General features: G+C 44.8%; 1 protein-coding gene across 2 annotated transcripts in view; it reads left to right on the top strand.

Annotated features, from left to right (window-relative positions):
- Window positions 1–16056, top strand: part of SMPD3 (sphingomyelin phosphodiesterase 3) — a 176587-nt gene extending 160531 nt beyond the window's left edge. For both annotated transcript variants that reach the window (XM_053270919.1, XM_053270920.1), the window contains one exon: window positions 1500–16056. In XM_053270919.1, the coding sequence (XP_053126894.1) occupies window positions 1500–1601 (102 nt within the window). In that variant the 3' untranslated portion in view covers window positions 1602–16056. The remainder of the gene's footprint in view (window positions 1–1499) is intronic.
- The last annotated feature ends 1825 nt before the right edge of the window (window positions 16057–17881 follow it).

Genomic DNA, 17881 nt, shown 5'->3' with positions numbered 1-17881 from the left:
GCGGCTTCTCCAAGGTTGCAGGCAGAAATCGCTCTCCGCCCTCTCTTGGAGATGCTGCCAGGGAGGGAACTTGGAACCTTCTGCTCTTCCCAGAGTGGCTCCATCCCCTAAGAAGGGGAATATCTTGCAGTGCAAACACTTCTAGTCTCCCATTCATATGCAACCAGGGCAGACCCTGCTTAGCTAAGGGGACAAGTCATGCTGGCTACCACAAGACCAGCTCTCCTGACTCCCTAACTCAGGGGCAGACAACCTTGACTCTCCAGCTGTTATTGAACTGTAACTCCCATAACCCTCAGCTACAATTGATTGTGTCTGGGGGTGATGGGAGTTGTAGTCAAGGGCTGGAGAACCAAGGTTGCTTCCCTCTGGTCTGGAGAACCAGTGCCATGCTGATCTGCACTTGTTCAATGAACAAAGATGCAGCAAGAAAGTCACATAACCACGTGGATGCTCAAAGCTGCCCCATCTCTTGCAGTCTTCTCTGTAATAGGGATTCCTGGATGCTGTTGACTACAACTCCCATCACCCCCTGCTGCAATGGCCTTTGGGGATTTGAGGGGTTGTAGTCAACAGCCTCTATTATTTCTCTATGTGCAAACTGCTTTGGAAACTTCTGTTGAAAAGCGGTATATAAATATTTGTAGTAGTGTCCTAAGTCCTGAAGCACAAGGTCGCTTCATATAATTGAGGTGAGTGTTCCTGTGGAGAGAGGGGGACTCTTGACATGGGAGTGCCTTACTGGGTGGAATTTGCATGATACTTATAATTTGTAGTTCCAGCCTCATAGTGAACACTAGTTGTGATCTGGCAGACCTTTTATTTCCATCTGGCAGGAAAAAATGGCACCTATTCATTGGTAACACCAATTACATGACTAGTTTTAGCGAGGGTTTGTAAGTTTTTGTTTTTGTTTTTAGTGTTCACGACATGTAAAGTCAAGAAATTCGAGTATGGGATGTCAAATAATACATATCTAGCCTGATTTTCAGATGAGGAATCCAACCTCAGCCAATTGGGTCTTGCCCGTGAATTTTGCGTCACCCTTTCCATGGGGTATCTGCAGCCTTAGAAAGTGTGAGGAAATGATACTGTGGCTTTTTTAAAAAACACAACTTCTTTATACAATGTGTGACTTTATATAACATGCAGTTAAACTACGGAATTCGCTGCCACTGAATGTGGTGATGGCCACCACCAATCTAGATGGTTTTTTAAAAGGGATTGGACAGATTCATGGAGGATAGGGCTATCAGTGGCTACTAGCCTTGGTAGTGGCATACTTCCATCAGGATCAAAAGTGGCATGCCCCTAAACACCAGGTGCTAGGGGACCCCAGCTGAACATCTCCACTTGTGGGATTCCCAGATGAACCTGTTTGGCCACTGTGTGAAGCAGGAAGCTGAACTAGATGGGCTTTGGTCCTGATCCAGCTGGGCTTCTTCTTATGTTCGTATCACCTTGGCCTTAAAGTCCTTCCTTCTGTCATTTCTCTGCAGGAAGTGGAAGAGTTCTGCTTCATTGCCCAGTTAGCAGGCCTCACAGATCATCTGCCGGTCGCTATGCGACTGGTGGTTTCAACAGGAGAAGAGGATCCTTAAACGGAGGACTGTTTTTCGAGAGTTTAGAAGAGGAAACTTCCAAACTTTTGACCAAGAGGCAAGACAAAGAGTAAACATTTCTGGTGCCCCCCGTCGAGATGGACCAGGTCCGACAAGACTCTCCAACGGCCGCGACCCCATCCGCTTTTCAAATCCCTCTCCATTCACGTCTGGACAGGAGATTGGTCAAAAGGGAAGCCAAGAACGTATGTGTACCTGTGCTTGGGGAGGCAGGGGGTCATCCCACAGACAAGGGTCGCACGTTGCCCAGGCAACCAGGCCGGCCTTGATTTCTATACTTTCACTGTGGACTAAAAGGAACCAAGATAGACGTCCCGATTCCTTTGAACCAGTGCCATTCTTACTAAACTCTGTTTTTTTATACTGATATATAGCACAATATAGTTTGTAATCAGTCTGCGTGTTAGTGCTGCTCCTGAAGCGAGTTTTTGCATCATTTCTTTATATATCCTTAACGAGCTAATGCTTAATTTCTCTTTTTCTAACTCTTCTTTTTTAGCCTGTTAATGTCGTAGTAGCATGCCTGCATCAGACGCATGCGTCCACATTGCATGCCACTCACTTGGAAGTGGAACGGTCAGTAAGGAACCGTGGGAGGGTGGGGTGGGGTGGGGATGAAACGACAAGGGCCGCCATGAGAATTCAGAACCGACACCACCCAAACAACATTCAGAGCTAGGAATAGCCAACCTTCATCATGAACTTCGGAAGACAGCAGAGTATTTCTTGTAAGGCCCTCTGTATTTCCTGTACAGGCCTACTTAACAGGGGCCCCCTGCTATTTTTGGACTACAACTCCCATAATCCCCAGCCACAGTGGCCAATAGCCAGGGATTGTGGGAACTGTAGGCCAACATCTGCAGGAGGGCCGGAGTTGGGCAGCCCTGGTTTAAACAATAGAGTTGACACTAAATGCATTTTCTGCCACTCTGAGCCCCACTTTTTTCAAAAGATATTACTGAAGGCTGATTTATGGGGGAGCAATTCAGGTGGTAAGGGCTTTCCTGGACTGTACCACTTTAGCCTGCAGATGTGGGAGGGATGGGACATGGCCATCCAAATCTGCCTTAGGCTCTCAGGTCACCCAGGGCAGCCCTTTAATGGGACTAGGAGAAATGGTGGTCTCAGGAAGCAGAATCTTAGGGAACCAGCAAGGTAGCATGGTGCCCATGCTTTAGAAAAGGTGGGGTGGGGCCACACAAGGCAGCACTTGCCCCCTGCATCAGGTGCACAGAGGCCTTGAGCCACCACTGAGACCACCTGTCTGTCAACTGACTGGCCAAAGCTCTTCCGAGCACCAAGCAGAGGTCCTTCTAAGCCCTGCTACCCAAGATCTGCCTGCACCTGAGTCAAAGTGCCGAATGACGAGAGACACTCTAGCCCACCAATTCTCTCTCCTCCACACTCCCTCTTCTGCTCTGTTCTTCTCTCTCTCCTACAAATCCAGGAAATAAGGAAGGAGGATCAGAAGGGGGAGCAGCATCTGATGGTAAAGGTAGATGGTGAAGGCACAGTGTTCCTCTAACGGGGATTCCCAGAGGTTGTTGACTACAACTCCTAGCATCCTCAGCTGCAGGAGTTGTAGACATGGGAACATAGGAAGCTACCATATACTGTGTCAGACCTTTGGTCCATCTAGCTCAGTATTGTCCACACAAACCAGCAGTGGCTTCTCCAAGGTTGCAGGCAACAGGAGTCAGCCCTATCTCGGAGATGCTGCCAGGGAGGGAACTTGGAACCTTCTGCACGCAAGCATGCAGATGCTCGTCCCAGAGCGGCCCCATCCCCTAAGGAGGATATCTTGCAGGGCTCACATGTAGTCTCCCATTCAGACACAAACCAGGGCAGAGCTTGCTTAGCAAAGCAGACAATTCATGCTTGCTGCCACAAGACCAGCTCAGGGTCAACAGCCTCTGAGATTCCCTGTTACAGGGAACACTGCCTTGGACCTAAGCAGGCTCAGAAGCACTGAGATCATCCTCAACTGTACCGATACCTTTGAATATTGCCCGGTAAAAAAACTTCTGAACATAGAATACGAATACGACAAATATTTATATACCGCTTTTCAACAAAAGTTGCCAAAGCAGTTTACATATAAATAAATAAAAATGGTTCCCTGTCCCCCAAAGGGCTGACAATCTTAAAAAGAAACATAAGATAGACACCAGCAACTGGAGGAATTCTATGCTGGGGGTGGATAGGGCCAGTTGCTCTCCCCCTGCTGAATAAAGAGAACCAGTGTGGCAGCAGAAAGACTAGCCTGAATCCTTCTCCCTGGCATATTTATTTTGTGAAAGGAGGCAATTGCAGGGGAAAGCACTGAACTATTCAAACTCCACCACCTGCAGCCAGACATGGTACAGTCAAAGGAAAACCTTAGTGCTGGATTTCGCTCAATCCCTAAACGGGTCCTTGGACCCAATGAAGGTGTTAGTGGAACGGCATGGGTTACTGCTTCCTTGTGGCTGTATAATCCCACAGATGTCCAATAATGTTGGCATGAAGAATTGAGATGGAACTGAGAGATGGTGTGGGATGTAACACCACCAGCACTGACAACCTTCAGGGAAGTGTTATTTTATGTGTGATCCGCTTATCCCACAGGAGTCCATCACTCTAATCAGATCAGGGTGGGATCCAGCCACAGGGAAGTGGCATCGACAACAGTAATGTGTGAATTAGAGCTCATAGATTGTGGGGTAGGAGGAGGAGATGGTGGAGACCCTCATTGGAACCATAAGGCATCATCATGCTGCACACCATGGGATGGGCTTTCTAATAGCCAGTGATCTCCTAGGCTGTATGCAAGGGGTTCACTACCTTGGGCTCCTAGATGCTGTCAGATGACAACTCATATTATCCCCAGCCACAATGGCCAAAGGGAGTGGCCATCCAGCAACATCTGGAGAGCCAAGGCTGAGAACCCCTGGACTACAGAGTTATGCTCTGGAAGACATAAGCAGAGATGCAATGCTGTGCTTTAGCTTGTAAACCAGCTCAGGAGACTGGATTTGAAAAGTGGTCTAGAACTATCCTGAATAGTTCTAGATCACTAGAATTAGATCACTAGAATAGATGTGCCTGTCCCTTGAAGAAGAAGACCTCACATTTCCATTTTATATCTCACCACTTTTTGGAATTTATATTTTTAACCTAATTTTTGTTGCAGAAAGACATATGTAAGCTTAGAGACCATTCTGTTTATAAAAGCAAAAACCATGAGAATCAGCCCACTGCTCTGCCCTTAACCAATGGAAACAAAAAAACAATGAAGACATTGACAATTAATACCTCCATATGGGATGATCCAGGGAATTAAGGACATGTGCTTAGATTTCAGGCTGTCTCTCATTTCCTGTAAAAGAATGAGCTGCGGGTTTCAAAATAAATCTGAAAAGAAAAAGAAAGCTACAGGTTACAGACTGTAGCTTTCAATTCCTTGAAAGCAAGCAATTTTTTTAAATCTCCGTAGACCTTAGAAGTTGCATCCCTATTTATAAGTGCTGTACAAAGAAACAGAAACCCAGAAAAAGACATGAGGAGCAGGTGATCATTAGAACCTATTTTCAGTGGCTGTTGCTTGTCTCCATCCTAGAAATATGAAGTAATCTAGGCCTAACTCAAAGGTTATCCTCTGAATGAGGCTTCCATCCCCCCCTCCAACTAAGCCCCAATTAAAATACTGCCATGAGTGAATTTCAGCTCACCATCCCCTCCCCAAAATTACTGAAATGCCCTCCCAGTTTCATCTTCTGCATATGGTGGTAGCAAAACTGGAGGGGGTTAGCTCAGTACCAGAATGACAGCTAACCATGTGCAGAGTGCTACTGAGTAATCAAAGCCAACTTCCATATGTCTTAATGAACTGGAGCTGAAGGTTAATTTGGAGAGCCAAAGCAAATGACTTAGGTGATGCAATTGTCTCTGAGGCAATTCCAAGGGTAACGGAATCAGGCATTTTAATGATGGTAGCCAGAAGCAAATTTTTCAGTTGGTAATCTAGCTAGCTAGCTAGCTATATCTATATCTCCAGTGGCAAGAGAACATCTCGTACTAAAAGGCCATATTTTTTAACAAAACCCTTCAATATCATAGATAGTATCTGAAACATGCAAAATAATTCAGTAAAGAAATAAAAAACGATGTCCTAAAATTCTGATTCCATTACCAAGGTATTTTGCATGTTTCAAACACTACCTTTAAGGGTTTTGTAAAAGTCTTGCCAGTGGGTATATATAATTCGAACATGAACATTTGTTTATGGTTACCATAATTTTAAAAGCAGTCACATGTCTGATTCCATTACTCTGAATTGCCCTTTGTTTTTCTTTCCCCCCCTCTTGATTAGGGAGGGGCACATATTTGGCTCCTGTGCATGAGTTGGGCTCAGAGTCCTTTTGCTATTTTACACGTGAACATCACTTTATTTAATGAACAACCAACCATAGGTCCCAGCTACCATTGCTCCCTGTTTCTTTCTCATCTTTGCCTTTGGTGTGAGAACTTCCTTCTCTTAGAAGTGACAGGCACGCCTTCCAGAGCCTACCTCTGTATAAACAGCACCACCACAAAGAAGGCATTGCCACTTGCAAGGGACAGAAGATCAAGTTTCATGGATTTAAACAGGGGTTCTCCAACTTAGATCTCCGGATGTCATAGCCCAAGCGATTGTGCTCCAAAGTGGCTGGGGATGATGGGAGTTGTAGTCCAGCAACATCTGGGGGCCCATGTTTGAAAACCCCTGGATTAACCCAATTTGCTTTTTACATCCTTCTTTGGCTTAGAAAGCAGAATGTCCAAAAATGCTTGAACCGTTTGATACTAGCCTGTCCTGCATTAGTTGCAAACCCACGGAAACAGCTTCCTATCATGTATCAGGTGCATAGGAAGGGACCAGTGTGTTGCTTGCTCCATGGTGGCCAAAATGCCTGTAAGATGTAGCATAGTTTCATCAATCTAGCCAATCAATCTAGCTAAATATCTAACACACAATAAGGATATGTTAGGCTGCTCATGTGCAGTGCCAGGATCCACACAGATATGCTGGTACTGCAACGACAACCCCCCATAATCCCTGACTACTGGCCACTGTGGCTGGGAATGATGGGAGTTGTAGTCCAAAAACAGCTGGGAGGCCACAATCATTCAGCCCTGTCCTAAAAAACCTCAAGTTTGTATCATTTTACCAATGCATGAATCTTGTACCATGCCTGGCATTTATTTGCTCAACATTGACTTGGTCAAAAGGACCAGATCAGAAGTCAATGCTGTGATTACATGATTGAACAACAACAAAAAAGACCTGCATGATACTAGAGGGCCCCAGAGGCAGGTCTTCTTTCCCTCTTCTGGAAATGGAAAAAGAGGACTTTGAAAACTGGGGTGGGGGGTGGAATTCGAAGAGAAGCAAATGTTTCTGGAGAAATAAAATGCAGCGGAATCAAATTCTAATTGAATCTGGAGTGTTCTCTGTAAAGGATAGGAGCTGGTTCTAGCCTGGAAATATTATAATGGACCTAGAGTGGCTGGGGATGATGGGAGTTGTAGTCCAACAAAGGCCAGAGACCCAAGTTTGAGGATCCCTGGATGAAGGAATCCAGCCCAGGCTCTAAAACAAAGTCCAAATGGCGGTTAAGCCTTGTTAGAGGATTGGCATTCTCTGGCACTTCACCATATCAACAGCTTCTGGGTACAACTGATTAGAAAGGGATTTGGCACCAGCCCTTGAAAAGGAAGAGACCTTTGCTGCCTCACTTTTAAGGAGATAGTCTTCTGCCTACTGCTATAAGTTCTCTTGTGCTTTGCAAGCCTAAACAATAGGATATAGGAAAGTCCTCCCACACGAAAAGGAGTCGTGCATGTTCGGAGAGCATCTGGTCAGATGCATCCCTGGTGAGTGCATTGGACCGCTTTGCGCACTCATGCGTGGGAAGCAGGGATGGAAAATGCAGGACCTGCCTAGACTCCATTAGCAGAGAGGCCTAGTTTCCAGATCATAAGGAGTCATCGTTCTGCTCTATTCTGCACTGGCCATGCTCCCCTTGAAAGACTGTATCCAGGTCTGGGCATCACATTGTAAGAAGGAGATGGATAAACTTGAAGGGACAAAGAGCAGGGCCGCAACGATGGTGAGGGGTCTTTCAACCAAGTTGTATGAGGGATCTGGGTTTTGTTTAGTCTGGAGAAGAGATGACTAAGGGGAGATAGGAAATCAGTCTTCAAATACCTGAAGGGCTGGCACGTAAGGCTTGTCCACACCGTCGTTTGAATGTGGGTTTAGATTCCATATTGAAGTGATTGTGTGGACCTGTGCCATGGTGGTTTATGGCCTGAGATTCCAGATGTGGGTTCACACAATCAGACTAATGTTGGTAACCTACATTAAACCTAGATTTGAATAGTTGTGTGAACTGGGCCATAGAAGGCTTAAAAGCAGACTTGTTCTCTGTTGTTCCTGAGGGCAGGACTAGAAAGAAGCAAAGGGCTGAAATTACAAGGAAGCAGGTTCAGGCTAGATAGAAGGGATGTCCTAACTGTAGGAGTTGTTGGATAGTGGATCCAGTGGATCCTCCTGCCATGGTGGGCTATCCTTTGCTGGAGGTGTTCCAATAGAGACAGGATGCTGTAGCAGATCCCTGAACTGAATGTGGGACTGGAAGAGAAGACCTCCAACTCTAAAATGCTTTGGGGATGAAGTTCAGGAGAGAAGTCACGAGTGAGGGAAAATCTAAGCATTTGTGTCCTGCTTTTCTCCTCCAAACTGTACCTTCCTCTGCTACATCTTCTGGGCCCCCACAATGGGGGTCTCAATGGCTCAACTCCACTACATTTCCTGAAACAAAACTGCTTTATATTGTCACCATATTCTCCCAAACTTTGTAATTTTGTGCATGTAGCATGGCTTCTTCCAAAGCAAGACCAGAACCAGCTCTGCCTTTGCTCAGAACAGGAATCAGTCTTCAGAATCAAAACAACAATAAACTTACAGACGCAACATTATTGCCTCTATATGTGCATGACACAAAGGGTTCGCTAGTTCTTTCACCCAAGCTAAATCTGAGTTTGTTTTATCGGAAACATGGCTTCTCATTCTGTTTTCTATCTTGTGGGTATTTTATTACCGTTAAAAACAAAAAACAAAAACCAACCAGTATGGATTGCCATTTGTGTGGTGGCCACCATCTCTGCCTAGAATTTCTGCCTTGAATAGTAATACTAACCCAAGAAAGGGGCAGTATTTTAATAGCTTTCCTAACCGCGTCAATTACAGTTGGATATCCAAGTAGCTGAAATAGACATACTTACTGTGTGGTGTAGAAGTAACTGTACAAATTACTGCCAGATATTTACAGTGAAAAGGAAAATGATTAACAGCTGTCTAAATTCCTTTGAGGTTACTTTTTGTGAATTCTTGCAGCCTATGGTGTGTGTGTGGGGCGGGGTCTGTTTTCCCCCACATTCAACTTTAGAGTTTTTCTTTTCTTTTTTTCTTTTCTTTTTTGGCGGGGGGTGGGGTCAGTGGGGGTCAGTTTTGAAGTAAACTTCTCAGAGTTTATCGTTCTTGGATATTCTCCATTTTTAACTGTAGAACAATTAATCATTGTACAAACCAGTTGACTACTTTTGGATTAGCCATAACCAATGTTGCTCATTAGCACTGATTAGTCTTGTGGGTCAAACTTTGAGAAAACATGATGTAGTTGGGGACCTGTATTCCTTGCCTTCTTAATGCATTGACCGTGTGCCTTTTGATGCCTTGATATGCGTTGAAAGATGAAATCCCATTGGATGGCAAAAGGAAGAAATACATTTCTTACTCCAGAAAACAGTGTTAAGAAAAGAAAAGCCCACCCCATCTATGACCAAATTCTATCCTGAGCACTTTCCAGATTACACACTACAACAGGGGTAAAATGCTTTGACTTAGGATCGTATTGAAAACACAAGATCGAATTGAAAACGGCCCCCAGAATCTCAAACTCTACAAAGAAAAAATGCAGCAATAGCCTTGCAACATTGTAGCACTATAACGCAAAGATAAAATTCGATGCGAACGGCACCATGCTGTCAGCACAGGGATTGTGGTGTCACAATACAGGAAGTATGGACGCTCACTTTGCAGATCTTAGTGACACTGTGGTAGGGTTTAATCTGGAAAGTGTCCTGTTATTGCAAATTGATATGATACTCAAACCCTACATATATAGGATCGGGGCAAGTGTTCTTCAAACGTTGGTCCCCAGATGTTGTTGGGATGCAACTCACATCACCCCCTGCCACCGTGGACAACTCCCATAATCCCCTGTCGCAATGGCCAAAGGCCATTGTTGCAGGGTATGATGGGAGTTGAAGTCCAACCATGTTTGGGGACCCAGGTTTGATGACCTTGGCCATAGGGTCCAGTATTATTTTCTGTGATTGAGAAAACACCAAATTCTGATTGAAGGATATAGAAGCCTAAAGCAGTGGGCACACTTCAGTCCCCCATATAACCAAACTTTTATCCACATTCACTGTACCAGAAAAAAACACACAGGAGCTGTACTTTCCCACCTGCTGTACAGGGGGTATGTTGAACTTGTGGGGATATGGGGGACTTGTGGGAATTTGGTGGTCCCTTTAGTGCAGGGCTGCTCAACTTTGGCCCTCCTGCAGATGTTGGCCAGCAACTCCCATGATCCCTGGCTATTGGCCACTGTGGGTGGGGTTGATGGGAGTTGTAGTCCAAAAAGCAGCTAGGAGGCCTAAGTTGAGCAGGCCTGCTTTACTGGAATGCTTGGCTGGCCATGCATTTTTCTGCTCTTCCAAGATAGATGGTCTTGGAGATCCAAATGATGTGTGCTGGTCATCACACCTGCCTTGTTCTAAAGCAGGGGTTCCCCAGTTGGGGTCCTCATGTGTTGTTGGGCTACAACTTCCATCATCCCCATTGTGGTTGAGGAGGACAGGTGTTGTAGTCCAGCAATGTCTGGGGACCCCTGTCCATTCAAGAGGAATCAGACCTCTTGGTATGATCCATTTTGAAATGGAGGGGCCATGATAGAGTTTTAATGTACCTTCACAAAGTGTGTACTTTATGAGGGCACCCATAAGTATGGGGTGGAGAGCTGGCCTTGCAGTTTCAAGCCTGAATCCTCCCCTTTGTTAAGCAGGGTCTGCCCTGGTTTGCATTTGGATGGATGACTGCCCATGAGCACTGTCTGCTGTACGATATTCCCCTTCGGGGATGGGGCCATGACTCAGTGGCAGAGCATCTGCTTGGCATGCAGAAGGTCCAAGATTAAATCCCTGGCAGCATCTCCAGGTAGGGCTGGGAAAGACTCCTGCCTGCAACCTTGAAGAGCTGCTGTCAGTCAGTGTAGGCAATGCTGAGTTATATGGACCAGTAGTCTGGCTCGGTATAACACAGCTTCCTGTGTTCCTATCCATACAGAGGAACACTCTCTTCAAACTACACAAACAAGGGACACCATCCATTCCCAGTGGCTTCTTGCATGTATACATCGGCAGTGCCCCAGTTTATACACACAGGCTCTGTGGTGTTTTTTAGTTAATCCATTCCTTGATCCAGGCCAACTCTTGATTGGTGCTTTAATAACGTTTTTGCCCCACTCCTGGGCTAGAGGCAAGGCTAGCAAACAGCCAGCAGCAAGAGCCTGGAGGAGAGCAGTCTGCACTTGCCTCTCTCTCTCTCTCTCTCTCTCTCTCTCTCTCTCTCTCTCTCTCTCTCTCTCTATATATATATATATATATATATATATAAACTATTAATGTATTCCTCATTCTACTTCACTGCCTGCTCCTTGTGTGCCACAACTCCTTCTACTGGATTCTACAAACTCCAATCACCATACATACAATATGCCTGTATTTTATATTCAGTTCTGGAAATACAAAATTGTATGATGATTGTTCTCTAGGTGAGGGACAGCCCGATCTCTCCCCCAAGTGAGCAAAGTGTTTCTAAGAGCACTGGAATGTTCTTCTTCGAGCATTTCCTTTATCTCTGTGATGCCATCATGGAGATGCTAGGAAGGAAGGAAGGAAGGAAGGAAAAGAAAGGGAAGGAAGGAAAGAAAAAGAAAGAGGAAGGAAGGAAAGGAAGGAAGAGAAAGAAAAAGAGAGAGAGAGAGAGAGAGGGAGAAATCCTATCCTAGTGTGTGCATTTGCTATTAGAGTAGCCATAGATTTGACTTCAGCCATACAGTTTCTTAGCACTTGACTCATGGAAGTTCTCAGGAGGTGTTTTTAACTGTAAGGTTAAAATTCAACAGAGCAAAACCCATCTGCATCTCGTCAAAGCTGCTCTAAGTCAATAGGAGTCTTGCTTCCTAAGGGAGCATACGACTAAGGCCATTAGGAGTGTGAGTTCTGCATAACTTACGGAGGAAATATATGACTGTCCTGTCAGTTGTACAGCACGGAAAATGGGTAGAATTGCTGAACTCCAGGTAGACTGGAGGCTTATATCTTAGGAATGCTTTTATCTTAAGAACTGCAGCCTGACAAATGCCATGCTCTTAAATAAATAAAAAATAATATCTTAAAATATTACTGTATTTACCCAAAAGGAAGATGATGGCCCTCTTAAAAACAGAGGTTATATACAGGTTATATCTGTATTTGCCTCAAAGGAACATGATTCTGAATTTAAGACAAGCTCCCCCAGTCTTAACATCCAAGAGCTTGTGGGGGGCGGGGTGGGGGGGGATGAGTCTTGGATTCTGGTAAATACAGTACGGAGTGCCATTCTTCAATGCACCCTGTAGGAATTTCATGCTTAACCATTCTCTGTAGAGCTGCCGTTTGATTTTGTGCATGGGTCAAATTTGGAGGTGAAAGTGGAGATTCTACCACAGCAGAAACATCTGAAGAATTTTAAAGTTTTGAAACATCTAGTAAACTTTGGCAGGGTGGTGGATTGGCGGGGGGGGGGGGGGCATGTGTCTGTGTGTATATGAGAGAGACACATCCCTTCTTTAGACGCATAAAAAGTAGTTTTAAAAAGAGAATTCACATTCTTGATCACTGCTGGGGGTGTCGTCAGGTATGCTGGGATACAATCACCTACTGCTCACCAGACCTCGATTCCAATCTAGTGAGCAAAATTATTAAGACCTGGGACCAGAGTTGTCACCAGAGCTCATGCGAAAGGGTCAAAGAATTTTGAGGGAAGCAAAAAGAATGTTGATAAGATATGTTTTGATGAGACTTGCGCATCCCAAATTCTCCCTAAGCAATCACATGAAATCAGCCCTTCAGCTCTTTAAGGGAAGCAAACTTCTCAAGCTGAATTATACTCAAAAGTACACTCAGAGATTTTCAGTTACTGCATGTCTGTGATCGCATGGTGTGATGATCCATGTCCCCCAAAATTCTGGGTTTCACCTGGATTTTAAGCATCTCACCCAGCCTGCTTAACCCACCCAGATTTCAGATATTTTTTTTTAAGCTAAGCTCTAGCCCTTGTAGAAGCAGAGTTATGGAGCAAAATGTGCAGTCACTATTATGTTCAGAAATTATTTCCCAGCCAATTAATATGCAAATTAGGCACGGAAATTAGGCATAATATGCAAATTAGGCACCGGATTTGGAAAGGCAGAATATGGCAACCCTACTTCCAACTTTATAGGTGGCATGTCTCCAGTGCATAAGAGCCCACCCCCTCATAACTTCCTGCCCCTCCCATGAAGTTCACACTCAACTTCTTGCCCCTCATATCTAGACACTGTGTGCTATTCCTCCTTCTCCACTAATATTGCATTTAATAAGAATCCAAACTTTCTCACCTAATGGCACTCAGATCACTTCTGCTGATGCAAATAGAGTTTTTACCCGTTCAAGTTTGACAGATTGGCCAAATAATATTGGAATGGTTATGTGCAACTTACTAAATGCACCCCACATTCCAAGATGGCTCTTAATGGCTCTTGTGTCATATCTACCTACTGCCTACAAATATTCCTCCTGGGAAAGGCTCACCTTTTTTGAAGTTGAGATGAGTCCTCCAGTCAGGAGCCAACAGCATGCCAATGAGTCGGGGAGGAGTGAAGGCCAAGCTCTTACCCATCCAATGGGGTCCCCTGTCTCTGTGGGCACAGAGATATAGCATGGAGGGTTTTTTATGTAATATGGAGGAGCACATGTGCATGTGTTTAGGATTCAGGTCACTTGATCAGTCAAGGTAAAGTAGTCTGCGTGAGATACATAGAGATGCCATTGCACCATATCTGCTTCTCCCCTATTCTGAAGGTTAATTTGGAGAGCCAAAGCTTAGGTGATGCAATGGTCTTTGTGGCAACTTCAAGTGTAAAGGAATCAGGCATGTTACCACTTTTCACGTGGTTGTAGCCATAAGCAGATTTTCAAGCTGAACTTTGATAGACCCACTGGAAGAGACCATCTCCTACTATGATGCCATATTTTTGCAAAAGCTTGAAATGGGCAAAATATGTCAGTGAAGGAATCAGAAATGAGGTCTAAAAATTCTGATTCCATTACCAACATGTTTTGCTAATCTTTAAAATTTGCTTATGGTTACAGTCACTGAAAAAGTGGAAACATGCCTGATTCCTACCCTTGAAATTGCCCAATGCAATGCTGTCATGTTCAAGACCATGTTATGCTACATATGATTGGGAAGAGGGGAGAAAGAGATACAAAGAACAGTAGTTGCTCTTTGTCTCATTGATGTCTAGTTCCCCCCAGGATTATGGAATCAAAGACTGTTTCCCTTTTCAAAGGAATTGGTGGAACCTTCATGTTCCATGGCCCTCTACCTTTGACTAGTAGATGCACAAGAGAAACAACACGAGTGAGCTCATGCCTTCATGCCCAGCTTGTAAACTTCTTGGAAGCAACTGGCTTCCTAAGGTTGGAATCACATGCTGGACGAGATGACCTTTGTTCTGAAGCCACAGGACAGTTCTGATATTTCCCTGTATCAACATGATTCCAAAGACTTCAACAATCCCTAAAACAAGGGTAGGCAGCCCCCGGCTCTCCAGCTGTTGTTGAACTACAACTCCCATACTGCCCTGAGCCATTTTTGGAAGGGTGGTATAGAATTGAATAAATAAATAAAATAAATAATCCCCAGCTGCAGTTTTGCAGCTAAAAGATGCTGGCTGGCATTCAGATTAATGAAGCACAGTTGCACACGAGCAAGAAAATCCCATCGTTGTGCAAAAAAAAGGCCAAAGTTGCACTCTTGCACAAAGTCCTCTGCAACCTAAGGGGCTGGAGGAAGAGCTTTAGGCACTTTGTTGTGCAAACACAAGAATGTTTGCACTAGCACAAGACTTGTGTGGGGTGCAAGCTCCAGATGTAGTGGAACTCATTGGTGCAAAATCCATTTTTACACAAGCGTAGGAGCATAGGTAGCTCCTGCCTACTGAGTCAGACCATTGGTGCATCTAGCTCAGTATTGTCTACACTGACTGGCAGCAGCTCGCCAAGGTTTCAGGCAGGAGTCTTTCCTAGAACCTTTCTGGAAATGCCGCCAGGGATTGAACCTGGAACCTTCTACATGCCTTCCTGCCACACAGCCATGGTCCTCTCCCTGCAACACCCTTGCATAAATGTAGCATTCGTCAGGATGTCGGCTGCTGTCTGAAGTTTTCTTGACTCCCTAAACAATTAAGTTTCCCTCTTTGGCGGCTCCCATGGGAAATGTGTTCTCCAGGCATTCCGTGTTTCATAGCCGTTTTATCCTCAGGATGTGCCAATCAATGGCCAAACTAGGTTTCCTCTACTGCGGCTTGAAAACACGTTTCTGAGTCGCAGATGGGTGACTTCTCTCCATCCATATCTGGCCAGATCCCCAGTAACTTGTGCTCAGTCCAGACTGCCAGTCAGTTAGAGTCACATATCAGCCCATCTCACAGCTTTAGGAGATCCTGTCTGTCTCTAGCTAGGTGGGTGAAGGGAGGTTCTGTACAACCCAAGCATGTAATATACAAATACCCACATTTTCCATTGACAACACAGATGACATAAAAACTGGTTTGAATGAAACCATCATTCTCATTGGTCCATAATCTGCATATATTTTAACTATGAAACTTTGTCTTTTTAAATATTGTACTAATAGGTTTAGAAAGCCTACAACTTTTTTTTTTTTAATTTCAATGATTTTTCTGTATCGTAGCCTTCTCAAAAACAGATGTTTTTATATGGTAAGCACATAAAAACCTTCTGGCATTTTTGTTATATATAATTATATATACATAAATATATATTAAAGAAAGCCAAATGAAAAAGTCCCATGCATTTCTTTGTGTGTAAAGAAATTAAAAGCTGACACCTCCTTTAAAAGAGTCAAAAATGGTACTTTGGGAAAAGAATGCTCTCTTCTCCATTGCTGTTGGTGCTGAAAGAAATTAATGGTTGATGCAAATGAAATAAAATGTTAAGGCTAAAATAAATCAAACTTCTGTCTACTTTTCAATAGACTGCACACTTGCTGTTGACCCAATCATCTGCCGCCTAAGGTGATGGCCTTGCCTTGTCTCATGGAAGCTCCAGGCGTTTCTTGGGATCTGAATTAGAGAATATGCCTTTTGCATCTGGATTCTCAAATTGCTGCTCTGAGAAAACCCTGAGAGCCAGCATGATGGAGTCCGTACAACAGAGGTTGGCTAGGAATGGGGAGACCCCAAGCCGTGTTCCCTGTAAAAGGGATTCCTAGATGACGTTGCCTACAACTCCCATCATTCCCAGCTGCAGTGGCATTTGGCTGAGGATTATGGGAGTAGCAGGCAACAACATCTGGGCATCCCTGTCATAGGAAACAATGGACCCAGATCCAAATCTCTAGTCAGCTGTGCAACTCACTGGGTGATTCTGGGCCAGGCAGTTCGTTGGCTCTCAGCCTAACCTACTTCACAGGGTTATTGTGAGCATAAACAGAAACATGTACGCTGCTTTGGGTTCCTTGGAGGGGGATTGGGATATAAATGAAATTTTTTTAAAAGGAAAAGAAAACTTCCACTGATCCCCCCATCCCAGTAGAGAACCAGCTGGTTCTGCAAAGGACCAGTCATCCTTTGCAGTGGTTTTAGCTACAATATTGATATACTGCTCTTCATAGTGGGGAAAATAAATTGTGGAGGAGGAGGAACATCGGAAGCTGCCTTATACTGAGTGAGGCCATTGATTCATCTAGCTCAGTATCGTCTACACTGACTGGCAGCGGCTTCTCCAAGGTTGCCGGCAGGAGTCTCTCTCATCCCTATCTTGGAGATGCTGCCAGGGAGGGAACTTGAAACCTAGATGCTCTTCCCAAAGCGGCTCCATCCCCTGGGGGGGATATCTTACAGTGCTCACAGATGTCTCCCATTCAAATGCCAACCAGAGTGTACTCTGCTTAGCAAAGGACACATTTCACCTAATGACAATCCACCTAATGGCGCAGCGGGGAAATGACTTGACTAGGGAGCAAGAGGTTGCTGGTTTGAATTCCCGCTGGTAAGTTTCCCAGACTATGGGAAACACCTATATTGGGCAGCAGCGATATAGGAAGATGCTGAAAGGCATCATCTCACACTGTGTGGGAGGAGGCAATGGTCAACCCCTCCTGTATTCTACCCAGGACAACCACAGGGCTCTGTGGGTGTCAGGAGTCGACACCAACTCGACGGCACACTTTACCTTTACCACAAGGCCGAGGGAGGACTATTCTCAGTTTTTAGGAGCAAGTGATGAAGACAGATTTTGTGACGTGTCCAGCATCCCTAATTGGCTTCAATGGCAGAATCGGCGTTTGAGTCCCATCTGGTCCACCAGACAAGCATTTCACTCCCATCTTCAAGGCTAATTGTGCTAACAACATTTTGTTAAGCTTTCACTTCCCTCCACATCGATGGAAACTGTCCTGCCTCTGTTGTTTAGAGGCTGGCTTTTGAACAAGTTTGTATAGATCCAAGACCTCGGAAGGCTCCCAAATCAGCTGAAATTCATCAAATACAGATGGGCACAGAGGAGTTTGCTTCCTATCGATTGCAACCCGAGCCAAAGAATCTGCTCTCGCTTTTCTGCTCCCTTTCTTGAGGTTTCTTTCCCATGGGCTGTTGATCAGAAACCACATGGGCAAGATGAGCCCAAATCTTCACTACTACTTTCGTCAGAGAAAAAGGAAATCAATAAAACTCAGGCCAGTAAGAGACAGCACAGTACCTGTATTTCTTTTAATGAGCTGGGGCTCGGGGGGGGGCACATTTCATCTTGCAAAGAGCATATTCTCTCTCTCTCTCTAG

This window comes from Hemicordylus capensis, chromosome 9 (assembly GCF_027244095.1).
Source record: "Hemicordylus capensis ecotype Gifberg chromosome 9, rHemCap1.1.pri, whole genome shotgun sequence".
Taxonomy (NCBI): Eukaryota; Metazoa; Chordata; class Lepidosauria; order Squamata; family Cordylidae; genus Hemicordylus; species Hemicordylus capensis.
The sequence above is the reverse complement of the archived record's forward strand: the minus strand, read 5'-3'. Positions and strand labels throughout refer to the sequence as shown.